Source organism: Bufo bufo, chromosome 10, assembly GCF_905171765.1.
Source record: "Bufo bufo chromosome 10, aBufBuf1.1, whole genome shotgun sequence".
Taxonomy (NCBI): Eukaryota; Metazoa; Chordata; class Amphibia; order Anura; family Bufonidae; genus Bufo; species Bufo bufo.
Window position 1 is genome coordinate 34,056,828 of NC_053398.1, and position 25,750 is coordinate 34,082,577.

The following is a 25,750-nucleotide window of genomic DNA, read 5'->3' on the forward strand; positions in this document are numbered from 1 at the left end:
GCCAGACGCTGGGTTTCATCCCTGGTGATGCTCTGCCAGGCCTCTACTGAAACTGTCTTCAGTTCCTGCTTGTTCTTGGGGCATTTTCCCTTCAGTTTTGTCTTCAGCAAGTGGAATGCATGCTCAATCGGATTCAGCTCAGGTGATTGACTTGGCCATTGCATAACATTCCACTTCTTTCCCTTAAAAACTCTTTGGTTGCTTTTGCAGTATGCTTTGGGTCATTGTCCATCTGCACTGTGAAGCGCTGTCCAATGAGTTCTGAAGCATTTGGCTGAATATGAGCAGATAATATTGCCCGAAACACTTCAGAATTCATCCGGCTGCTTTTGTCAGCAGTCACATCATCAATAAATACAAAAGAACCAGTTCCATTGGCAGCCTCACATGACCACGCCATGACACTACCACCACCATGCTTCACTGATGAGGTGGTATGCTTAGGATCATGAGCAGTTCCTTTCCTTCTCCATACTCTTCTCTTCCCATCACTCTGGTACAAGTTGATCTTGGTCTCATCTGTCCATAGGATGTTGTTCCAGAACTGTGAAGGCTTTTTTAGATGTCGTTTGGCAAACTCTAATCTGGCCTGCCTGTTTTTGAGGCTCACCAATGGTTTACATCTTGTGGTGAACCCTCTGTATTCACTCTGGTGAAGTCTTCTCTTGATTGTTTACTTTGACACACATACACCTACCTCCTGGAAAGTGTTCTTGATCTGGCCAACTGTTGTGAAGGGTGTTTTCTTCACCAGGGAAATAATTCTTCGGTCATCCACCACAGTTGTTTTCAGTGGTCTTCCAGGTCTTTTGGTGTTGCTGAGCTCACCGGTGGGTTCCTTCTTTTTAAGAATGTTCCAAACAGTTGTTTTGGCCACACCTAATGTTTTTGCTATTTCTCTGATGGGTTTGTTTTGTTTTTTCAGCCTAATGATGGCTTGCTTCACTGATAGTGACAGCTCTTTGGATCTCATCTTGACAGTTGACAGCAACAGATTCCAAATGCAAATAGCACACTTGAAATGAACTCTGGACCTTTTATCTGCTCATTGTAATTGGGATAATGAGGGAATAACACACACCTGGCCATGGAACAGCTGAGAAGCCAATTGTCCCATTACTTTTGGTCCCTTAACAAGTGAGAGGCACATATGCAAACTGTTGTAATTCCTGCACCGTTCACCTGATTTGGTTGTAAATACCCTCAAATTAAAGCTGACAGTCTGCAGTTAAAGCGCATATTGTTCGTTTCATTTCAAATCCATTGTGGTGGTGTATACAGGGAGTGCAGAATTATTAGGCAAGTTGTATTTTTGAGGATTAATTTTATTATTGAACAACAACCATGTTCTCAATGAACCCAAAAAACTCATTAATATCAAAGCTGAATATTTTAGAAAGTAGTTTTTAGTTTGTTTTTAGTTTTAGCTATTTTAGGGGGATATCTGTGTGTGCAGGTGACTATTACTGTGCATAATTATTAGGCAACTTAACAAAAAACTAATATATACCCATTTCAATTATTTATTTTTACCAGTGAAACCAATATAACATCTCAACATTCACAAATATACATTTCTGACATTCAAAAACAAAAACAAATCAGTGACCAATATAGCCACCTTTCTTTGCAAGGACACTCAAAAGCCTGCCATCCATGGATTCTGTCAGTGTTTTGATCTGTTCACCATCAACATTGCGTGCAGCAGCAACCACAGCCTCCCAGACACTGTTCAGAGAGGTGTACTGTTTTCCCTCCTTGTAAATCTCACATTTGATGATGGACCACAGGTTCTCAATGGGGTTCAGATCAGGTGAACAAGGAGGCCATGTCATTAAATTTTCTTCTTTTATACCCTTTCTTGCCAGCCACGCTGTGGAGTACTTGGACGCGTGTGATGGAGCATTGTCCTGCCTGAAAATCATGTTTTTCTTGAAGGATGCAGACTTCTTCCTGTACCACTGCTTGAAGAAGATGTCTTCCAGAAACTGGCAGTAGGACTGGCAGTTGAGCTTGACTCCATCCTCAACCCGAAAAGGCCCCACAAGCTCATCTTTGATGATACCAGCCCAAACCAGTACTCCACCTCCACCTTGCTGGCGTCTGAGTCGGACTGGAGCTCTCTGCCCTTTACCAATCCAGCCCGTGGGCCCATCCATCTGGCCCATCAAGACTCACTCTCATTTCATCAGTCCATAAAACCTTAGAAAAATCAGTCTTGAGATATTTCTTGGCCCACGTTTCAGCTTGTGTGTCTTGTTCAGTGGTGGTCGTCGTTCAGCCTTTCTTACCTTGGCCATGTCTCTGAGTATTGCACACCTTGTGCTTTTGGGCACTCCAGTGACGTTGCAGCTCTGAAATATGGCCAAACTGGTGGCAAGTGGCATCTTGGCAGTTGCACGCTTGACTTTTCTCAGTTCATGGGCAGTTATTTTGCGCCTTGGTTTTTCCACACGCTTCTTGCGACCCTGTTGACTATTTTGAATGAAATGCTTGATTGTTCGATGATCACGCTTCAGAAGCTTTGCAATTTTAAGAGTGCTGCATCCCTCTGCAAGATATCTCACTATTTTAGACTTTTCTGAGCCTGTCAAGTCCTTCTTTTGACCCATTTTGCCAAATAATTATGCACACCTAATATAGGGTGTTGATGTCATTAGACCACACCCCTTCTCATTACAGAGATGCACATCACCTAATATGCTTAATTGGTAGTAGGCTTTCGAGCCTATACAGCTTGGAGTAAGACAACATGCATAAAGAGGATGATGTGGTCAAAATACTCATTTGCCTAATAATTCTGTACAGGGTGTAGAGCCAAAAATGTTAGAATTGTGTTGATGTCCCAATATTTATGGACCTGACTGTATATATATATATATATATATATTTACACACAGTACAATGGTATTGACTCTAAAAGCTCTAGTCTTTTCTCCAGTTACTAGCTTCCTTCCTGATTTTTACAGCTCAGCAATATTAGTCTTTTTTTTTTGCAAGGGACGTTACCAACCTTTCAGTACAGGGCCATTGTCATGGACGTGGCCAACCTTACCTCAGTATTTGATGTCTAGTACGTTAATGCCTCTATAACCTTCTTTTTTTCCTCCGTATTTGATGTCTAGCGCCCTACTGCCTCTTTAACCTTCAGTATTTATTCAGTATTTAATGTCTAGCGCCTTACTGCCACTTAAACCTTCAGTTTTTCCTCAGTATTTAATGTCTAGCACCCTACTGCCACTTGAACTTTACATTTTTCCAATCCTAAAACCAAAGTTACAGCTGGATTAGTCCATCAAATAAAAGTGTCACTCACATCTTGTTATTTTTGTTTCAATTTATATTTTATTCTTTACCTTTTCCCTCCTATCCTTTGTCCACGTCGCCCTTTCTCATTGAGCCCCATAAATATGTATGACCTTTACCACTCTGGGTTGTACAGGATTGAAAACTAAAATGCTAAATGCAGGGAATGTGTTAAAATAAAAACTAACTTGTAATCGCCTGGTAAATCCCCCGCAGCTCCAGTGCTGCTTCCACTGTTCTTTGTTGACTTGCACTATAGAGATGAGTGCTGTATATACGCAGGTGGAGACAAAGTAAAGAGCACAAAGGACCCTCCTAGTATATTACCCTTTCAGTATCAGAGTGTATCAGCAGGGGAAAGATCGCACTTACCAGAACTGGTCTGGTACTGAATCCTCAGACTGTAGCTGCTTCCTCCTAAAAACGGGAGTCCTCAAAGGGTCCCGTAATCAAATGATTGATAAAAAAACAATAAAAAAAGCAGGCATCGTTGTGCACTGTATGAAGTATAAAGATTTACAGGCTTTATTCGGTACGGCCGCAACGCGTTTCAAAGACTCGTCTTCATTAGACAAGTGCCATATACCAAATGACAAAAACACAGTATTTACAGGTGTGACGGTATCATCCGTGTCACCATCTAGTATTCCCTTCTCCCCTTGAAATAGCACCGCCAAGTAATCCACAGAGCAATAGATCGCTATTATCGCTGGTATCGCCAAATAAGTCTATACATTAGCCCAAGCTGAATGCTAGAAATACTTTACTGGAAGGCCTCACATTGAAAAATACAATTGCTTTTATCCCTCGCTCCCATGCAAGGGAGACACCCACAACAAACATACATTAACCCATAACACAAAGGTTACAACCCACATAGACACCATGGTTAACATAATTAACACAGACAGGAGAATACACATTGCCCTCTGTCCTAAGAGACAATCGAATTACAACTCGGTTGTCTCCAGGACAGAGGACAATCGCCAATACACACAGAGAGACAATGGAACAGACATCACTTACTCAAACATACAATGTCCCACCCTTTACAATACACATAGACATTTAACACATCCCAAAATGACACGAATTAGACCAGGAATTCAAAAGTTAGTACAAGTCTCTTTGGCCTGGCTTTTCTGCACAAAACCGGTGCATACAACATGGGACCATAATCGCATGGTAAGAGGCGGGCAAGTAGTCCTCTCCAAGCACTCGTGGCAACCTCAAAAGAGGGGAGTTTGTCACAACAGGCAATTACAGGATATGACATCAGTTCAGATGCTGTTAAAAAATGTAAAAACAGCCAATGAAACCAAAATCACAACTACATGAAAATAAAAATGACGTAAAAAAAATATTGCTAAACCTATATAGAATACTGGACATTAAAAACACAAAAGCTGTATAAATATATAAAAAGAATCTGAGCCTATATATAAAGTGTCTTTTTTTGACCCTTTTAACGGTTTCATTCAGTCCTTTGGGTACAATGCTTGCCATTTGTAAATCTCTCTATTTATTAAAGTATTGAGCCTATTGTGAACAATATCAGGAACTGAGTCAATGATGATCAATGTCAGGGAGGAGAAATCCCAGCTGTGAGCTAACTCCATATGCCAGGAGAGGCCACGATTCATGACACTTTTGTTCACGTTGGATCAATGTTTATTCAGTCTTTGTCTTGGGGTCTGAATGGTTCTCCTGACATATTGAATGCCACCTGGGCATTGTATTAAATATATTATATATTATGATGAACAGTTTACTAGATTGATGTCGTTCTTTCCACAGTGCTGTGACAGCAAAGCCAGTAGGTTCCCTTGCAGCACAAACCTCCCCATTCTGCCAGACCTTCAAAGGGAAGATGACTTACTTGCTTTTCGGCGCCGACTCCCGGCTCCTTCTTCTCCAGGCCTGCAATGCTCCGCTGGTCAACATCTGGTTTGTCATTGCAGAAGCCAATCATAGGCGGCGACGGTGTCTGGTTCCACTTGCGTCATGACAAATGGTTACATGATACGAGGGGAGCTGGACATCGTGATTGGCTTCGGCGATGTCAAACTGGATGTTGACATTGGGCCATGCAAAGGGACTGAGCCATTGTGAGATTGAATATTCTGAAGTCAAAACACGACTGGGAGCTAATAGGTTTTTCAGGGTGAAGTTTCTCCTAAAAATTAAATCATTTTTTTTTAGGAAGTGTTGTTTTCAAAATGGGATCTGACAAAAGAATATTTCGATGTTTGTGTTAGTGTCTCTTTAATCCTTTTGTAACTACTATTAACTGTGGCCACAAATCGATGCTGGTAAGGAGAGGAATGATTGTCCGAATTATTGATGAACAGTGATGGCCAGTTCGCCGTGTTCGCCCGCGAACACATGTGGGCTGCCATCTTTTCTCACAAGTCCGCCGATGCACAGGTAAGCCCTTTACGTGTGCAGGAGCCGGTCTGAAACAAATGCGCTCACCGGGAGCAGGCAGTTCCTAGAACAGCCGCCGGGGGCCTTCATTGGGCTGTACTCGGAAACTGCCTGCTCCCAGTGACCTAATTTGTTTCAGACCGGCTCGCGCACAGGCACAGGTAAGGACTTACCTGTGCATCGCCGGACTTGTGAGTTAAGATGGCAGCTCGCATGTGTTCGCGGGCGAACTGGCCATCACTGTAGATGAATTCACGCTGCATTTTTTTGTACCCTTTGTTGTTGTGTTCAAATTTTCACTTTATTATAAACAGATGAAGCAAGTTTAATGTGGTATTTCTTATCCTTAAAATGTTACTGTAATATTTTGCATTGACACATAAAATCCGAATGATCGCCCATGAAGCCAGTGATCGGCGGCAGTGGTCATATGGATATAGGTGACATCATCGCTGCAGGGAAAGAAACAGGGATTGCAGGGACCTTTGCAGTGGCTGCGCTGGAGCGTCGGGGGATTTACCAGGTGAGTATAACTTATTTTTTGAAGAAAAAGGAGAAAGCCTAATAGAAGTGCATTCATTCCTTCTTGTAATTCAGGCCTTTGGGATATCTGGTTTTTAATCTGAATATCCAAAATGCCTCTCCCTTATAACATGGTTATAAGGGAAAATAATAGCATTCTGAATACAGAATGAATAGTAAAATAGCGCTGGAGGGGTTAAAAAAATAATAATAATAATTTAACTCACCTTAATCCACTTGATCGCGCAGCCCGGCATCTCTTCTGTCTTCATCTTTGCTGTGTGCAGGAACAGGACCTGTGGTGACGTCACTCCGGTCATCACATGATCCATCACATGATCTTTTACCATGTTGATGGTGCAGCACGCCAGTCCTGCAGGGTATTGCGATTGTGAGGTCACGGTTAATGGCAAGCGAGGGTTACTCACAGTTCTGTAGGGAAACCCTGGGCAGGCGTACAGCAGTGAAGGAGAGGCTGGCACAGTAGTCCTCTGGGGCACACTCTGTATGTAGGGACCAGGCCTGATGGTAGATGAGGTGCCCTGGATGTTGCAGGTGTTTTATGTGCCTGGGGCAAGGTCCCTTTAAGATTCATGACGCCAGTGCCTGTAACGGTGGCACACCGATTTATAGGAGCAGTAATTAAGGTACACAGGTGGTATTGTGAACCAAACGTTGCTTTACTTGGGAAACAGTCCAAACTTTATATAGACAGTTGGTTATGCAGTCCCTTGAATCATATCATTCACAAGCAGGTTTACTTCTTAATATGGCAGGTAACAATCTTGCAAGATACTTGGAGGGTAAACAGTTAATGCTTCATAGTCAAGGCTGCTCTATCCCCTTCAGCTATTCTAGCTGGCTGGATCCCAAGGCCCGGATGCCTAAATGCTGGCTTTAATCCTTGGTAATAAATCTTCCTCCCGTATTGACCCTTGCTTTTTTCTTATAGTACCTCTGCCCATCAGCTTACTTCTCTGAGCTGGTTGTATGGTTCCTGTTGTGAGGGAAGCTGCAGGTTTCTCCCAGGAGGTTCATTCCTACTACTGGGGTAATCTTCTAAGCTAACTGTGGCTCACTTTATCTACAGGCAGGCTAGAGTTCTTCACTAGCCTCCTGGTAGCAACTAGAAGCCTGGACTATCCAGCTGCATGTCAGGAGGAGGCCCTCAGCATATCTCTGGCTGGTGCCTTCTCACTTCTGTCTCCACAGACTCCTGACTATGATCTAACTCCTCCCTGTCTGGGCCTGAACATTTATACTAGGGGCTCCCTATCTCCCTCTAGTGTCTAGGATGCTACACTACACCCTCATAGGCCTGCTATGTATGACAGGGGAAACATTGCATACAAAAGCACACAGAAAATACATTAAAATGCACAGTTAAATATAATGTCACTGTTCCTTAGGAGTAGAAGTAACACGTGAACCAAATGACCCTTGTGTAGTGCCCACGCCTACCTAGTGGGACACTACAATGGATCATGTGATGGACCATGTGATGACCAGAGTGACGTCACCACAGGTCCTGTTCCTGCACACAGCTAAGATGAAGACAGAAGGAGATGCCGGGCTGCGCGATCAAGGGGATTAAGGTGAGTTAAATTAGTTTTATTTTTTTTAACCCCTCCAGCGCTATTTTACTATGCATTCTGTATTCAGAATGCTATTATTTTCCCTTATAACCATGTTATAAGGGAAAATAATACAATCTACAGAACACCGATGGCAAGCAGTTCGGGTTTGGGTACCAAACATGCGCGATTTTTCTCACGCGAGTGCAAAACGCATTACAATGTTTTGCACTCGCGCGGAAAAATCGCGCATGTTCCCGCAACGTACCCGCACCTTTTCCCGCAACGCCCGTGTGATAGAGGCCTTAGTGTCCTACATGCTTTTTCTCGTGTCATTTGCATGTGCAATGGCTAAAGTGCTAAGGAAATATCTGAGGAGATCAGATGTAAGGCAATGCATTTGTATAATGAAAGGGACAGTAGAAGGAAAATAAGTGGAGAACAAACTGGAGTTAAAAAAAATGATTACCAAATATGAGATATGAAGCTATGCAATGAAAAAAATCATTAAACCATGTCTACATCCACCAGTCAAGCATTGTGAAGGATGAGAGTTTATGAGGAGACTGTTGATTGAGAAAAAATATACCACACTGCAAGATAACAAATCCAAACCCACTTAAGCACCTGTCAAACAAAAAAGCTGTTCTGGACACCCCAGATCTTAGTACCTTTGATTATGTTTGGTGTTACTTAAAATGTATGAAGCTGAAATGTCCCCAACTTGTAAGACTAAACTTTGGAGGTATCTACAAGGCTCATGAACACCATAGAAGATTGAATAAAGAGACTTCAGTGAGTAACTATGTGTGCTGGCTTGTTACTAGAGATTAGCGAATCGAATCCACCGAAGTGGAATTCGATCCGAATTTCAGGATAAATTCGATTCGCCTCAAAGCTGAATTTCCTCGTGCTTTGTGGTAGCGAATCGATTTAACTTGAAATAGTCTAAAAAACGGGAAAAAAAAAAATTATACTTACCTCCTCCATTTGCCCGCGACGGGCCAGCTGCCGTCATCTTGATTGATTGAAGATCTCCCCTGAAATCTTGTGCGTGATGAGGTATGACGGCCGATGTCAGGGAGCTCTGACAATAAAATCTTTTAGTCCTCCTCCTGAGTGGTCCCCTTCTGAGTTTGGGCCCCAAAGCAACCGCTTACCCTGCTTCCCCTATAGCTACGCCCCTGCCTGTAACCCCCACTCCCACTATTTCCATAACCCCTGGCCATGACCATATGTTGCGTGATCATCTTGTAACTTCAGTCTATGAAATACTTGTCCCTTTGGTTGCTCCCTCTTTCCTTATTTTAGACATTCAGACTCCTGTACTGCGTTATATTATTTATAAAACAAATTAAGAAAACCTTTTTTTATTACATCGTCAATAAAATTCCATGTCTAAATGATAACAAAACTTAGGAATTTTCATCTCCTCGAGGTGGCTTTGAAACAATGGATGTCATATAGAAACTTGCTTTACTTTGTTGTTTACAAATTCTTCTTTTCGGTATGATCTATGATATGACGAGACACATTGCTCGGAAAGGTCACTCTTGAGAAAGCTAGACTAAAAAGACATAAAAGTAGTTTATTTCCTACTAGTGAGACCTCCTTCTCACTAACATGCATAAGGTCCATTGTCTTTTCCATGGTCATCAATACAGTGACGTCTCTTTATAGCCCGATTCCCCCACAAAATCTCCCACTAGTAGAATTAGTGCATAAAAGAGATATGTGCAGTGAGCCCCCATGAGAATCAGCATGGAGGATGGGAGTGGTAGTGGCCCTTATGTAGTGTTGTGGTGTTACCGTTGCAACGCAGCAGCAATGCCCAGGGCCCCTTTTGCAATTGGTGGTGGTACCCAGGTGTAGGAATGGCCGAGTGGTATAGTGTGGCCTACAATGTCCCTTTATGTTGTATGAGTGTCGAGGTGCTCCTACCTGGATAAGGCTGGACCCCAGGCGTTGGCTCCGAAGCAAATAGGGGTGAATAGTTGAGGGATAAAATAAATAATTGAGTCCAGACCTTGTGATGAAGTTGAATAGCAGCTTTACTGTGATAAACTTTCATCAGACACAATCTTCAAACTTTGTCTTGGTCCCAGCAGGCTTTAGCATTAAACTGGCAGGCAAACTCGACTCTGCTACATCTGTTGCTCTCTGACTCTGCTGTACCGACAGGCTGGCTGTATAACTCAGCTTTTTCTTTATGCTGCAACTTCTCTCTTTGTAGTCTGTCTCTTAGTTAGGTCAGGGAAATCTCCTCCTGGCTCCTGAGGCTCCAAACTATGGCCTCCATATCCAGCAGAGATGAAGGTGCTCTAGCTGGCTTGGCTTCACCTGGGCACGTCCAGCACTTGCTTCCTTCCCCTAACAGGGGGTAAGTTAGACTGCTCTAGAAACTGGTCCCCACCCTTCCTGCAGGAAGTGGGACTTGCACACTCCTCCACAGAGGGGGGTTAGAATGTAATGGAAAGCTCCATTCTATGTAACTGTAGCTCTGCTGTGTTTGCTGCCACCTTCTGGTGAACCAGGCACATCACATTAACATAACAGTTGCAAAATAGGAAATGCACAGTATTTGGACCTGAAATAATGAAACATGATGACATGAGGTTAACCAATAAAGACAGCAGCGAGATGCAAAGGTGGTAATGCCACTCTGGGGCGTTACACATTCGCCTACCTCAGACCTTCACTTCCAGGGGGGCCATTGCACTGAAAGTTTCCTCCCACAATCCAAAGACATACTGATAGGGACCTTAGATTGTGAGACACTGTGATGATAATGTAAAGCGCTGGAATGTCCGGGAGATTTCCTGGACTCCTGGAAGAACCGGCAGATGTCTGGATCTGGGACAGTTGGGAGGTGTGTCATTGCATATGTAATACCCCAGACCCGGAGGAATTACTATTGTGCTCTTTAATTGCTGCATTCTTATATGTTTTATATGCAATTCTATGTAATGTTATGTATGGGGGAAGTCTAGTGTAATTCAGGAATCTATAGTTAGAGTTCGGCGGAGAGGGGATATGAGAGGTCCTGTCCTGATAGTGGAGGGGAGATGGGAAGCAGCTCATAGAGCGCCAACTCCCAAGAACCATATCGTTTCCCCTGGGGGGAAGTGCAGAACCCAAGTTATCCCTCTTTTACCATAGAGTGAGGAAGCAGCTCATAGAGCACCCACTTTCAAGAACTGAAGAAAGGACTCAAGTGAATCCTTGGGATCCCAGACAGCAGAGTGAACTGCAACAAGGTTTTTACAGACACTGCTGTGAGGTGCGGGATCATGGCTAAAGATACCCTCATCACTAAACAACCACTAGGCCAGCAACATCTAAGTGCAGGACTGCAGCCATCCAATCTGCCATCATACCCCCTCAGCTGGTACCGGAGAAGAATTGCACTAAAATCTGCTGCTACTGTATTTCATGTGCACGTGGCAGCTGAAGGCATCTGTGTTGGTCCCATGTTCATATGTGCCCGCATTGCTGATGAAAATTATGTTTTCATATATGCGAATAAGCCTCTAGGAGAAACGGCGTTGTTGCCGTTACACCTAAAGGCTCTGCTCTCTCTGCAACTGCCGAGCCCCCTTCACTTTGGTTGACAAGGCCACACAGTGAGAACGCCATCACACCTGTCTGGCCATCAATCAAAGCAGTTGCAGAGAGAGATGAGCCTTTAGGTGTAACGGCAACGCCTCCATTGCTCCTATAGGCTCATTTGCATATATTAAAACTTCATTTTTCTCAGCAATGTGGGCACATATGAACATGGGACCAACACAGATGCCTTCAGCTGCCAAGTACACATGTAACAGGCCAGCCAGTGTCATAGCTACAAATCTGCTGACAGATGCCCTTTAACCCCTTAGGGACCCATGACGTATCAGTACGGCATGGTTCCAGAGTCCTTAAGCACCCATGACTTACCGGTACGTCATGTATAGTTCCGATCACCACCGCCCGGCGGGCGGTGATTGTAACCCGGTGCCTGCTCAAATCATTGAGCAGGCACCTTGGCTAAATGGCCGGGGGGGGGGGGGGGGGGGGGGGGGGGGGGGGGGTGTCGGCGATCGCCGCAAACCGCAGGTCAATTCAGCTTTTACCTGGTGCGGCGGCGGTGGTGCCATCGGGTCCCCATGGGGCTGTACGGGGGACCCGATGGCACGGAAGGCAGCGCCTTCCAGTGACGAGCCTGGGAGATCCAGCCCCCTGGATCTCACAGGCCGGAAGCTGTATGAGTAATACACACAGTATTACTCATACAGCCAATGCATTCCAATACAGAAGTATTGGAATGCATTGTAAAGGATTAGACCCCCAAAAGTTCAAGTCCCAAAGTGGGACAAAAAATAAAGTGAAAAAAAAAGTTGAAAAATAAAGTTTTCCCCCAAAAATTAAAAGTTTCAAGTAAAAATAAACAAAAACATCATTTTCCCCAAATAAAGTTAAAAAAAATGGTAAAAAATAGGGGGGAAAAAAAGTATACATATTAGGTATCGCCGCATCTGTATCAACCGGCTCTATAAACATATCACATGACATAACCCCTCAGATGAACACTGTAAAAAATAAAAAATAAAAACTGTGCTAAATAAACAATTTTTTTGTCACCTTACATCACAAAAAGTACAACAGCAAGCGATCAAAAAGGCGTTTGCCCACCAAAATAGTACCAATCTAACTGTCACCTCATCCCGCTAAAAATGAGCCCCTACCTGAGACAATCGCCCAAAAAAATTAAAAAATATGGCTCCGAATATGGAGACACTAAAATATAATTTTTTTAGTTTTAAAAAAGCTGTTATTGTGTAAAACTTACATAAATGAAAAAAAGTATACATATTAGGTATCGCCGCGTTCGTATCGACCAGCTCTATAAAAATATCACATGACCTAACCCCTCAGAGGAACACCGTAAAAAATAAAAACTGTGCTATATAAACCATTTTTTGTCACCTTACATCACAAAAAGTGTAATAGCAAGCGATCAAAAAGTCATATGCACCACAGAATAGTGCGAATCAAACCGTCATCTCATCCCGCAAAAAATGAGATCCTACCTAAGATAATCGCCCGAAAAATGAAAAAACTATGGCTCTCAGAATATGGAGACCCCAGAACATGATTTTTTTTTTGGTTCAAAAATATTATTGTGTAAAACTTACATAAATAAAAAGAAAGTATACATATTAGGTATTTCCGCGTCCATATCGACCGGCTCTATAAAAAATCACATGACCTAACCCCTCAGATGAACACCATAAAAAATTTAAAATAAAAACTGAGCTAAATAAACAATTTTTTGTCACCTTACATCACAAAAAGTGTAATAGCAAGCGATCAAAAAGTCACACGCACCCCAAAATAGTTCCAATAAAACCATCATCTCATCCCGCAAAAATCATACCCTACCCAAGGTAATCGCCCAAAAACTGAAAACGTTTTGGCTCTCAGACTATGGAAACACTAAGACATGATTTTTTTGCTTCAAAAAAGAAATCATTGTGTAAAACTTACATAAATAAAAAAAAAGTATACATATTAGGTATCGCCGCATCCGTGACAACCTGGTCTATAAAAATATCACATGATCTAACCTGTCAGATGAATGTTGTAAATAACAAAAAATAAAAACTGTGCCAAAACAGCTATTTCTTGTTATCTTGCCTCACAAAAAGTGTAATATAGAGCAACCAAAAATCATATGTACCCTGAACTAGTACCAACAATACTGCCACCCTATCCCGTAGTTTCTAAAATGGGGCCACTTTTTTGGAGTTTCTACTCTAGGGGTGCATCAGGGGGGCTTCAAATGGGACATGGTGTCAAAAAAAACAGTCCAGCAAAATCTGCCTTCCAAAAACCGTATGGCATTCCTTTCCTTCTGCGCCCTGCCGTGTGCCCGTACAGCAGTTTACGACCACATATAGGGTGTTTCTGTAAACTACAGAATCAGGGCCATAAATATTGAGTTTTGTTTGGCTGTTAACCCTCGCTTTGTTACTGGAAAAAAATTATTAAAATGGAAAATCTGCCAAAAAAGGGAAATTTTGAAATTGTATCTCTATTTTCCATTAATTCTTGTGGAGCACCTAAAGGGTTAACAAAGTTTGTAAAATCTGTTTTGAATACCTTGAGGGGTGTAGTTTATAGAATGGGGTCATTTTTGGGTGGTTTCTATTATGTAAGCCTCGCAAAGTGACTTCAGACCTAAACTGGTCCCTAAAAATTGGGTTTTTGAAAACTTCTGAAAAATTTCAAGATTTGCTTCTAAACTTCTAAGCCTTGTAACATCCCCAAAAAATAAAATATCCTTTCCAAAAGGATCTAAACATGAAGTAGACATATGGGGAATGTAAAGTAATAACTATTTTTGGAGGTATTACTATGTATTATAGAAGTAGAGAAATGTAAACTTGGAAATTTGCTATTTTTTTTGCAAATTTTTGGTAAATTTGGTATTATTTTTATAAATAAAAAAGAATTTTTTTGACTTCATTTTACCAGTGTCATGAAGTACAATATGTGATGAAAAAACTGTCTCAGAATGGCCTGAATAAGTCAAAGTGTTTTAAAGTTATCAGCACTTAATGTGACACTGGTCAGATTTGCAAAAAATGGCCTGGTCCTTAAGGTGAAATAGGGCCGAGTCCTTAAGGGGTTAAGGGGCAGTGCCGCTATTTAATGTTGTTTAAACATAATTCACCAGTAAAAACTAGATACTTTTGTAATTTATATTCTGTTACAAAAATGCACCAGCTTTACCTTATAATGGTGCCCTAGGTGTTAACTTATAAAGTAATGTGCACAATCACCTACTGCAGTTGTTGCACATTCTTACTTCTAGAGCCAGAAACTGTAAGTGTAGGGGTGCATGCACAGTCTCTACTCTAGGAGAAGCAGCCAAGCCAAGCCTCTACGCTTGCGCAGGAGAAGCAGCCAAGACTCTACGCTTGCGCAGCTACTCTAATCAATGGTGCAGGTGGCAGATTGACAGGGCCAGGCAAGATGTTGAGCCCTGTCAATCAAAGGGGAGGGGGTTGCTTAAGAACTCTGATGAAAAAAAAATTGTACAAATTAATTTGTTCATCTCTACTCAGTTCCATCCTTTAACTGTCACAAGCCATATCTACTGTTAGAAGCAGTATGTATAACAGAGAGAAATTTGCAATAGAAAGGACATACCTCTGAGCTGTGATAGGAAGAGATCTTCAGCAGAAAGGACACCCCCCTGACCTGTGATAGGGAGGGAGCTGTAGCAGAAAGAACACATCTCCTGAGCTTTTAAAGGAACAGAGCTACAGCAGAAAGAACACATCTCCTGAGCTTTTAAAGGAACAGAGCTACAGCAGAAAGGACACAATCCCTGAGCTGTGACAGGGAGAGAGCTACAGCAGAAAGGACACACCCACTGCTCTGTCATCTTGAAATAAGGGTACTTTCACACTAGCGGCAAGGAACTCCGGCAGGCTGTTCCAGCGGGTGAACAGCCTGTCGGATCAGTGCTGCTGCCAGTGCACTCTTGCCCCCGGACTACCGCTCCGGCCCCATTGACTATAATGGGGGCGGGGCGGAGTTCCGGCGGCAGCACGGCGAACATGTCGTAGTTTTATTTCCGGCCGCCTCTCAGCATGTTTGCCATGCTGCCGCCGGAACTCCGTCCAGCCCCCATTATAGTCAATGGGGCTAGAGCAGTAGACCGGGGGCACCTGTGCACTAGCGGCAGCACGGATCCGCCCGAACAGCCTGCTGAAGTTCCTTGCCGCTAGTGTGAAACTAGCCTAAATCTAGCATAGCAATTGGAGCAATGAATGTGGAGATCTCTGGATCCATGTGAGGTACAGGGCTGGTTCTAGCTTTGTTAGAAAGAGATTGTCATTTACTTTATGACGTCTGATTTTAATTTTTTACATCAATCATGGCCTGCCCTAACCTATTTACCTAGGATTTACTCAGTAAGGTTAGTGTGTGGGTAATATAATATAGTCATCCACTGACACCTACTGGTGATTTTTAAAACAACACCAATTCATGAAGACTATCTGGCTCGATTCCTTTTTCCATCACATTATACTGTGCACTGTTTGCATCCAGGGGTTATGGCCACTGCTGCAGTGCAGATACTACACATGTGCGCCTATGCATGCTCCCACAGTCCCATCCACGAGAGAAGCCGGTGCTTTTTCCTATACTGCACAAGCACGACCACAGCTGCTGGATTACAGGGTGGTCATAAACCCTGGTGCCCGACACTCGCTAGATGCCGGAAACTACACAGTGGATGGAACCTTCTGCTCACTGTGTAGCTTCTGGCGCCTGTGGCTGATCAGTGGGGGTGCTTGGAGTCAGACCCCCATCTGATCTGATATTGATGACCTATCCTGAGGACAGGCCATCCATATGTAAGTACTGGAAAACCCAAAAAATGTATCCCCTGTCAACAGGATAAGCATCTGATTGGAGGGGTGTCCAACCACTGAGAACCACGCCAATCATAAGCAGGGGTGCACCTCCAATGAGGCCAGGTGAAGTGGCTGCCTCAGGCGGTGAGACCTAGAGACCGTTGTGGGAGTGCTCATCCCTCTATATTCACCTGGATTACAGTATGCCTTTAACAGTAGGGCTGTTTCAATTTTTTCGCCTTAGGCAGCAGAAAGGCTAGATGGACCCTTAATCACAAGAACCGTTGGGGGGAGGAATGGTACCGGAACGGGAAATAGAATGGGATGGAAGGTCGCACATCACCACTGGAGAGAGCCAATATTGTACTCTTCTCTAAATTGCACCAAAACATGAAATACATGGTGTGCGCCAAATATAAGATGCATTCTCGATACATTTTACATCTGCCATGGTCCTGTTGAAAAGTGACTAAAATGAGTGGTAAAATGTAATACATTCTATGTGTACGTACAGCAACCATGAGGTGGGGTAAGGAGGAGAAATGTGTTGAACATACCTAGCGAGCAGGGTTGCCAACCGTCCAGAAATTACTGGATAGTCTGTAAAAATAGGCGACTTTTTTTCCCTGTGTACGTAAAAAAAATAGATGTGTCAGTGAATTTTTTTGAGGCTGGTGGTACTTGACTAGATTACTTTGGTGGCAATTTTCATCATTTTACAGTAAATGCTGGTAATTAGATCTTATCAGTATATTGAGCTATAGACGTGTATCACTTATGACCAGGAATGAGCGAAGAAAGCTAGATCAGAAGTTAATTCGCTCAAAGCTTCGGTTTAATGCTGTAGGGAGATCCGTCTCCTTACAGCATTAAAGTGTATGGCCTCCGACGAGGCAAAGTCAGTTATTCCCGAAGTCTCGCAAGACTTTGGTGAATAACTTCGGTATTTGATTTTAAACTGGAAAACCATGACTGATTCATCGGAACCGAAGCCGAGTTCTGATCCAAGATTTTAAAAAGGGTTTCCACTTTAAATATCAAATACCGAAGTTATTCACCGAAGCCTCGCAAGACTTCGGGAATAACTGACTTCGCCTCGTCGGAGGCCACATATTCTAATGGTGTATGGAGACGGATCTCCGTACAGCATTAAACCAAAGTTTTGAGCAAAGCGACTTTGGATCTAGGATCCGAAGCTCGCTTCTCTTATGCCTACTTATCATCTTCATCATTTATTATGATTTTCCAATTTGTCCGTAAAAATTGTTGATGTCAATGATTTTGGGATAAGTTGTCCAGAAAAAAAGAAAAATTCTAGTTGGCAACCCTGCTACTGAGTTCCATCAAATTCATCATGCCACGTGTGTCTTGTAAATTCAAACATCTTAAAAAAAATAATTCTGTTAGTTAAAACCAGATGGTAACACATCTTTTTTTCTAATTTCTTTTTATTTTCTGAACATGATTATGGGGGCAGCCATCTTACCTGAGCTGCATTTAGAAATCAGTAAGAAAATTGCTTTGGTCCATAGACACAATGGTCAGGAGGGGACCTCATTGACATCTATGGGAGAGTTTTCTAAGCAGACCTGTGACCTGTGCAGAGGACAATGTACAAAGAAAGAATAGATAAGCTGTGACAATCTCCTATTGTGATTGGTGGATCCTGTCTTATCTGTACACAGAGGTGATATCATTACAGGCAGGATTAGAAGGACAGATAAGCAGATAACTGCTGTAAAGTGATCTGTACAGACCAAGAAGTGGCGTCTATTATTAGGCTTAGTGGTCACTGTGAAAACGGCAGGATTCTATGGTTTTTGTTTAAATACAGATATTGACATGGAAAATTACAAATGACTTCATCAAAAATTCTTTACAAATACGTTAAACATAAAAACGTGATTTAAATAATAGCTCATTTTCTGATGACACATTCCCTTTAAGAAAATACTGATCAATCTCTCCCATTGGCTGTAAAAAAGTAAAATTCGGAAATTTCCCAGCTAACACAATGCAACTACATAGATGAACGCACTTGTAAGTACGGAGTCTTAAAGTTAAACCCCATCGGAATGTGAAGAAAGTTTTTTAGGCTCACAAGTGGTGTAATTGATTAGGTCCAGTCCACATGCTCCGGACGTCATTGCTCAAGCACCTGAAACAAATCTGGCAGTGGGACGTCTCGAAGCTGATTCCTTTTAGTGCCAGTTGTAGCTATTTCAAGGCCTCTCATCTTCCGCTGAGAGTACAGAGTCCAACTAGACTAGAATAACTTCCCTTTACTTATTGCAACATGTGTTAGGTCGGAGATGGCTTTTCAAAGTTCCCATATGAAAATGCTTTATCCCACATAATGTTTGATGTTCTTTTCCTGTAAAGAAGAAACAGATTTTTATTGGAGGAGTAATAACGTAACTCGTCTGCAATGCCTCACACGCGTCCGAGGAGCCCCAGCCCTATGCCCGACGTTAACTGGGATGTTGGACTCAAGGAAATGAATGAAACCTGGAAAGGAGCCGTCGCCTGCATCGGAGTTGCGATATTCTTCATTATGACAATTGGCATTATCTATTGGCAGGTGATGGACCAACCTAACAAAAACTGGATCCTGAAAGGGACCGTCGGTGGACTCATATGGGAAAGGAACACTCACACCCTGATCCTGCAGACGTTGAGCGAAAACAAAACATATGTGGAGATCGACGTAGGAAACTTTCCTGACATGGAGCAAAATTTTGTGAAAAACTTATGTTGGCTCAATAAGACTGACTTTTGTTACACTTGGGATTCTATCACGGATCTTAAGATCACATTAGACCGAAAGTTCTCAGCTGGAACTGAGTGCTACAATATTACGTGGACCCCCATACACTGTGATGTTAAATTAAAGGTATGTGCATCCAGGAATGACTAATGAATGCCTATTAGAGATAAGTGGAGTTACGGAAAATTCGATTCGGCTGCTTCGTCGAATTTCGCAAAGAAATTCGCTTAGTGACAAATTACTTTGTCACGAAGTGCGTTTTTTTTGCATGTAGCGGGCGCAATGATGGGAAACGGCGATCGCGCCACCCCCATCATTGAACCCCTGAGATGCCGTGTTCATCACGGCATCTGAGGCTACTATTAAGGCTTTTCGGGGGTTAATCAGGTAAAAAAAAATAATAATACTCACCTTATCCAATTGATCGCATATAGGCCATCTCTGACATCTTGACTGAAGACACCTCGCGTGGTGACGTGACAATATCATCACCCTGGTCGGCGTGGTGACGTCAGACGTCATCCATGAGCGCGATTTCGCGCAGTATATTGAATCAAGATGGCCACCACGGCTTCTTTGGGCACAAATGGATGAGGTGAGTATGTTTTTTTTTTTTTTTTTAACGCCATTTCAGGGAAAATTGACTCATTACCACGATGCACGAGGAAATTTGGCTTCATGGAGAATCAAATTTTTCCTGAAATTCGGATCGAAGTCAATTTGTTTGACTTCGATTCGCTCAACACTAACTCTTATGTATAATTCATCCAAAGGAAAGGAAAAAGCCTTACCTTAATTTTTGGATACCTCTTGGGGTGACTCAGTTTACCTAAATTTTTGATTGTATGACACTGTAAGGAGCGGGGACCCTAGGTTAAAAAATATGGGTTAAATCTGCTCTCCATAGAAATGTGAGGGTGGATTCACATATACAGCAGATTCTGAGCAGTTTTGTGGTTTTATTTGTGGCTACTTTGCCCGTGTTTTGGTGTGGTTTTTGCTGAAAAGCACCAGATGTTAGCTCAAAGTCAATGGAACATATGAAATGTGGAAATGAACATAAAAACTCCAGCATCCGATAAAAGACCGTAGAGACTTTATTGTGCGCCTGTAAAAACCAAACAGAGGACATCATGGGCAGATGAACGTCTGCGCGTTTCAGGTCTAGCAAGGATGCCGTGAGTGAGGGTCTCTAAATGTCAGAGCCAAAACGCGTAGACGTCCATCTGTCCATGATGTCCCCTGTTTGGTGTTACAGATGCACAGTAAAGTCTCTACGGTCTTTTATCGGATGCTGGAGTTGTCACATTGATTTCCATGTTCACCAGTTGTGACCTGTAAAAAGTCTCCCTAATATGAAATGCAGAATACACATGTTTTTTTGCTACAGTATTTTTTCCAATTTGGTATATTTTTTGTACCAAAGGGAATCTGTCGCAAAGACTTGGGTAATTATCTGCAGAAATAAATGAGTAGTACTACAGATCAGGAGTCCACCATTTTTGCTTCCCTGAAATACATTGTCGGGACTGCTGCACATGCGCACAAGAGTCCTCTCCCTTATGTTGGCACGGCACCACTGTGTATTTCAGTACAGTTTTGAGTACCGACTGCTGGGAAACAGGGGCAGTAGAAAAATAAAAAATAGTGATGTGGACTCCTTAGGCTAGGTCTACACGATGACATTTGTCGCGCGTCGCACGACAGGGCACAACTACACTGCAACATTTGTAGCTCAACATTTTGTTGCACTAATGTCGCGCGACAATTTTTATAATGGCGGTCTATGGTGTCGCACTGCAACATTCAACATGCTGCGACTGCGACGCAACAGTCGCAGAAAAATCCATCTCCAATGGATTTTCTGCGACTGTTGCGTCGCAGTCTCAGCATGTTGCATGTTGCAGTGCGACACCATAGACCGCCATTATAAAAATTGTCGCGCGACATTAGTGCAACAAAATGTTGAGCTACAAATGTCGTCTTGTAGACCTAGCCTTAAGCCTCATTCACACGTCAGTGTTTGGTCAGTGATTTCCATCAGTGATTGTGAGTCAAAACCAGGATCGGAGCTTCCACAGACATGAAGTATAAGGGAAAGATCTGCACCTGTTCGGTGTTTAGAGCCGCACCTGGTTTTGGCTTAAAAAATTAGGGTGAATTTATCATGAGGGGAATATTTGCAGTCAGTTTTGCTTCAGTCTGTGTAGACAAACTTTATGTAACATTTAGGGCTCATTCGCACGGCCATAGGTGGGCACGGGCAACCTCCGTACGGCCGCCGGGATGAATCCAGACCCATTCAACTTGAATAGGTCTGCCTTCGTCCGTTCCGCAAAAAGATAGAGCCAGTCCTATTTTTTTGCGGAACGGCTGTACGGAACAGAACCCCACGGAAGCACTCTGTAGTGTTTCCGTAGTGTTCTGTTCCGTGATTCCGTTCCGCATCTCTGGATTTGCGGACCCGTTGAAGTGAATGGGTCCGCATCCGTGATGCGGAATGCACACGGAACGGTACCCGTGTATTGCAGAGCCGCAAATGCGGTCCGCAATACAGCAACGGGCAGCGCACACTCGCTATTTCCATCAGTTACTGTGAGCCAAAACCAGTAGTGAAGCAGACTCAGAGATCAGGTTTACTTATTTGATTTGCACCTATTCTGAGTTTTTGACCTGCACCTGGTTTTGGCTCACAATAAGGGCTTGTTAACATGACCGTGCCGTGTTTTGCGATCCGCAAATTGCGGATCCGGAAAACACGGATGCCGCCCGTGTGCCTTCCGCAATTTGTGGAACGGAACAGACGGCCCTTTATAGAAATGCCTATTCTTGTCCGCAAAATGGACAAGAATAGGACATGACATGTAATTTTTGCGGGGCCACAGAACCGAGCAATGGATGCGGACAGCACACGGAGTGCTGTGCGCATCTTTTGCGGCCCCATTGAAATTAATGGGTCTTCACCTGAGCCACATTTTTTGTGTGAATAAGGCTACATGCACACGACATTTGTTTTTTGCGTCCGCAAATTGTGCATCCGCCCAAAAAACGGATGAGGCATCCATTTTTTTTTGGAGGATCCGTTTTTTTCCACAGATCCCTTGTAATAAATGCCTATCCTTGTCCGCAAATGTGAAAAAACGTAGGACATGCACTTTTTTTTTTGCTGAAGGGAAACACGGACAACGGACGCGGAACACAAATGGATGAACTATCAGCAATTTTTGCTGACCCATTGAAATAAATGGGTCCCCATCCTATCCGCAAAAAAAACGGAACGGAGGCCGAGAAAAACAACTGTCGTGTGCATAAGGCCTAAGCCCTAAGTGTGAACGCAGCCTTATCAAATGTGGCACGTTGCTTGATAAATTTGCCTCATCTTCAGGCCTCATGCACACGGCCGTCTGTCGGCCGTTCCATGCATTGGGGACTGCAGTTTGTGGTCCCCAATGCACGGGCACCATCTGTGCGGCTGCCGCAACGGATCCAGACCCAGTCATCTTGAATGGGTCCGTGATCCGTCCGCACTGCAAAAAAATAGTACCGTATATGTTCTATTTTTTTTCGGTGCGGAGGCATGGAGAGAACCCCCACGGAAGCACTCTGTAGCGCTTACATGGGGTTTTATGACTCCATTCCGCACCTTCCGGATTGCGGACCCATTCAAGTGAATGGGTCCATATCCGTGATGCGGAGAGCACACAGCCGATGCCCGCAATAGGGGCACCGGCCTTGCGGGCCACAATATGGGCGCAGCCGACCAACGGCCGTGTGCATGAGTCCTTAAACCTAAGGCCCCTTTCACATGGGCGAAAATTCCGCGCAGGTGCAATGCGTGAGGTGGACGCATTGCACCAGCACCGAATCCGGACCCATTCACTTCAATGGGGCTGTGCACATGAGCGGTGATTTTCACGCATCATTTGTGCGTTGCGTGAAAATCGCAGCATGCTCTATATTGTGTGTTTTTCACGCAACGCAGGCCCCATGGAAATAAATTGGGCTGCGTGAAAATCGCAAGCAAGTGCGGATGCGGTGCAATTTTCACGCATGGTTGCTAGGAGACGAGCGGGATGGGGACCCGATCTTTATTATTTTCCCTTATAACATGTCATAAGGGAAAATAATAGCATTCTGAATACAGAATGCTTAGTATAATGTCCATTGAGGGGTTAAAAATAATAAACAAATTTAACTCAAAGGTCCTTTAGCCAGGTCCTGAAGAAAGTAGAAAGAAGAGGAAATCCGCTACGCGATCAAGTGGATGAGGTGAGTTACATTTTTTTAATTATTTTTAACCCCTTCAGCCCTATTGTATTATGCATTCTGTATTCAGAATGCTATTATTTTCCCTTATAACCAACCATGTTATAAGGGGAAATAATAAAATCGACACAACCTTGAACCCAAACCTGAACTTCTGTGAAGAAGTCCGGGTTCGGATCTGGGTACTCATTAACAGCTATCCCTTTCATAATTTAAAACTGGAGTGAGTGGTGTAAAAATGCAAAAAGTTGCAAAGTTTTTGTGCGACTCCAAAAAGTTGCAAAAGGCCCATTTGGCAACTTTTTGAAGCCAGAATTCTGGAGCGAAGGCATGATAAGTACTAATCATGTGTAGTACTAATCCTCTATTACTGCAGATAATAGTCCAACATTGTGATGACAGATCCCCTTTAGGCAACAAAAAACACCATTTGAAAAAAAACATGCAGTATGGGAAAAACTTTTATCAAACTGGTGTAAAGTAGAACTGGCTTAGTTGCCCATAGCAACCAATCAGATTCATTTTCCAAAGGAGCTGTCAAAAATTAAAGGAGGAATCTGATTGGTTGCTATGGGCAACTAAGCCAGTTCTACTTTACACCAGTTTGATAAAAGTTTTTTTTTTTCAAATGGTGTTTTTTGTTCTACCTCTCCAGACATTTCTGCTTTATTAACAAGTAGTTACAATTTGCAGTCCCCAATGCACAGGCAACATCCGTGCAGCGGCCGGGACGGATCGAGACCCATTCAACTTGAATGGGTCCATGATCGATCCTCACCGTAAAAAAAAATTGAATGTTCAAGTGAATGGGTCCGCATCCGTGATGCGGGGTGCACACAGCCGGCGCCCATGTATTGCAGACCCGCTGTATGCGGGTGGCACAATGCATGAGGCCTTAACGGGATTGTCCTTTTTTTTTTTCTTTTTAAAGGGTTTCTGTCACCCCATTAAACCGTTTTTTTTTTTTTCTTTACTAATAATCCCTATAGTGCGATCTCATGATACATAAGCAAATTAATCATTTTGGTTCAGTAGAATTTGCTAAAAATCGATTTTTAAAATATGCTAATTACCTTGCTACCAGCAAGTAGGGCGGCTACTTGCTGGTAGCAGCCGCATCCTCCGATGGTAATGACGCCCCCTCGGCATGCTGATTGACAGGGCCAGGGAAGGGAATCGTTCTCTGCTGGCGCTGTTAGAATTTGAAATCTCGCGCCTGCGCCGTACCTGTCTTCAATCGGCGCAGGCGCACTGAGAGGCGGCCGCTCTCTCGACCGCTCCATCTTCAATGCGCCTGCGTCAATGACGTCATCAAGTACACCCGGAAGAAATTTATTATTAATAATCGTTGGTGGTATAGTGTTAATAACTGTCATTTTTATAAAATTATTTATTCCCATTTCGTTGGTGGTTTTTTGTGGCAGCATGCTTATTATGTACATACTTACCTGATTCGAGCATCCAGCGACGTCACCAGACTCTCCACCTCCTTCCAGCGATGCCGGCGTCTTCTCTTCCGGGTGTACTTGATGACGTCATCGACGCAGGCGCATTGAGGATGGAGCGGTCGAGCGAGCGGCCGCCTCTCAGTGCGCCTGCGCCGATTGAAGACAGGTACGGCGCAGGCGCGAGATTTCAAATTCTAACAGCGCCAGCAGAGAACGATTCCCTTCCCTGGCCCTGTCAATCAGCATGCCGAGGGGGCGTCATTACCATCGGAGGATGCGGCTGCTACCAGCAAGTAGCCGCCCTACTTGCTGGTAGCAAGGTAATTAGCATATTTTAAAAATCGATTTTTAGCAAATTCTACTGAACCAAAATTATTAATTTGCTTATGTATCATGAGATCGCACTATAGGGATTATTATTAAAGAAAAAAAAAAAAACGGTTTAATGGGGTGACAGAAGCCCTTTAACTTTTTTTTTTATCCCTCCTCAGCATACCGTTGCTGTGGAACAAAATCATACTAAACAGTTCCCCGCCGCTCCCACTTCCAGCTCCCTGTCTCCCTTCACTGGTCTTCTAGTCCACCCCACCTCGCAGCTCACCTGGCCCTGGTCCCGTCTGCAGCAGCTGGCTTCTCCTCTGTGTGGTCCTGGTATCTTCTCTCTGCTTCAGACAATCGCTGGTTTGAGGACCGTATTTTTCGCCCTCTAAGATGCACCTAGGTTTTAGAGGAGGATAATAAGAAAATATTTTCCATTACACCTCAGGTCAGACCAGCAATCAGACCCCCAATGTTAATCAGACCTCAGATGAGACCCCCAATGCATCAGATCAGCCCCACATGTCAGCTATCAGCCCCCATCCATCAAGCCCCTATGTCAGCCATCATGCCCCCATCCATCAGCCCCCCATGTAAGCCATCATGCCCCCATGTAAGCCATCATGCCCCCATGTCAGCCATCAGCCCCCTATGTCACATTTCTCCCCCTCCATGTCAAATCACCCCCTATGTCACATCAGTCCTCCATGT

The 25,750-nt window shown here is 43.5% G+C and overlaps 1 protein-coding gene across 1 annotated transcript in view; it reads left to right on the plus strand.

Annotated features, from left to right (window-relative positions):
- The first annotated feature begins 18,571 nt into the window (after positions 1-18,571).
- LOC120980432 (SITS-binding protein-like) overlaps positions 18,572-25,750 on the plus strand; it is a 63,889-nt gene continuing 56,710 nt past the window's right edge. The window contains exon 1 of the mRNA XM_040409540.1: positions 18,572-19,133. Within this exon, the coding sequence (XP_040265474.1) occupies positions 18,669-19,133 (465 nt within the window). The 5' untranslated portion in view covers positions 18,572-18,668. The remainder of the gene's footprint in view (positions 19,134-25,750) is intronic.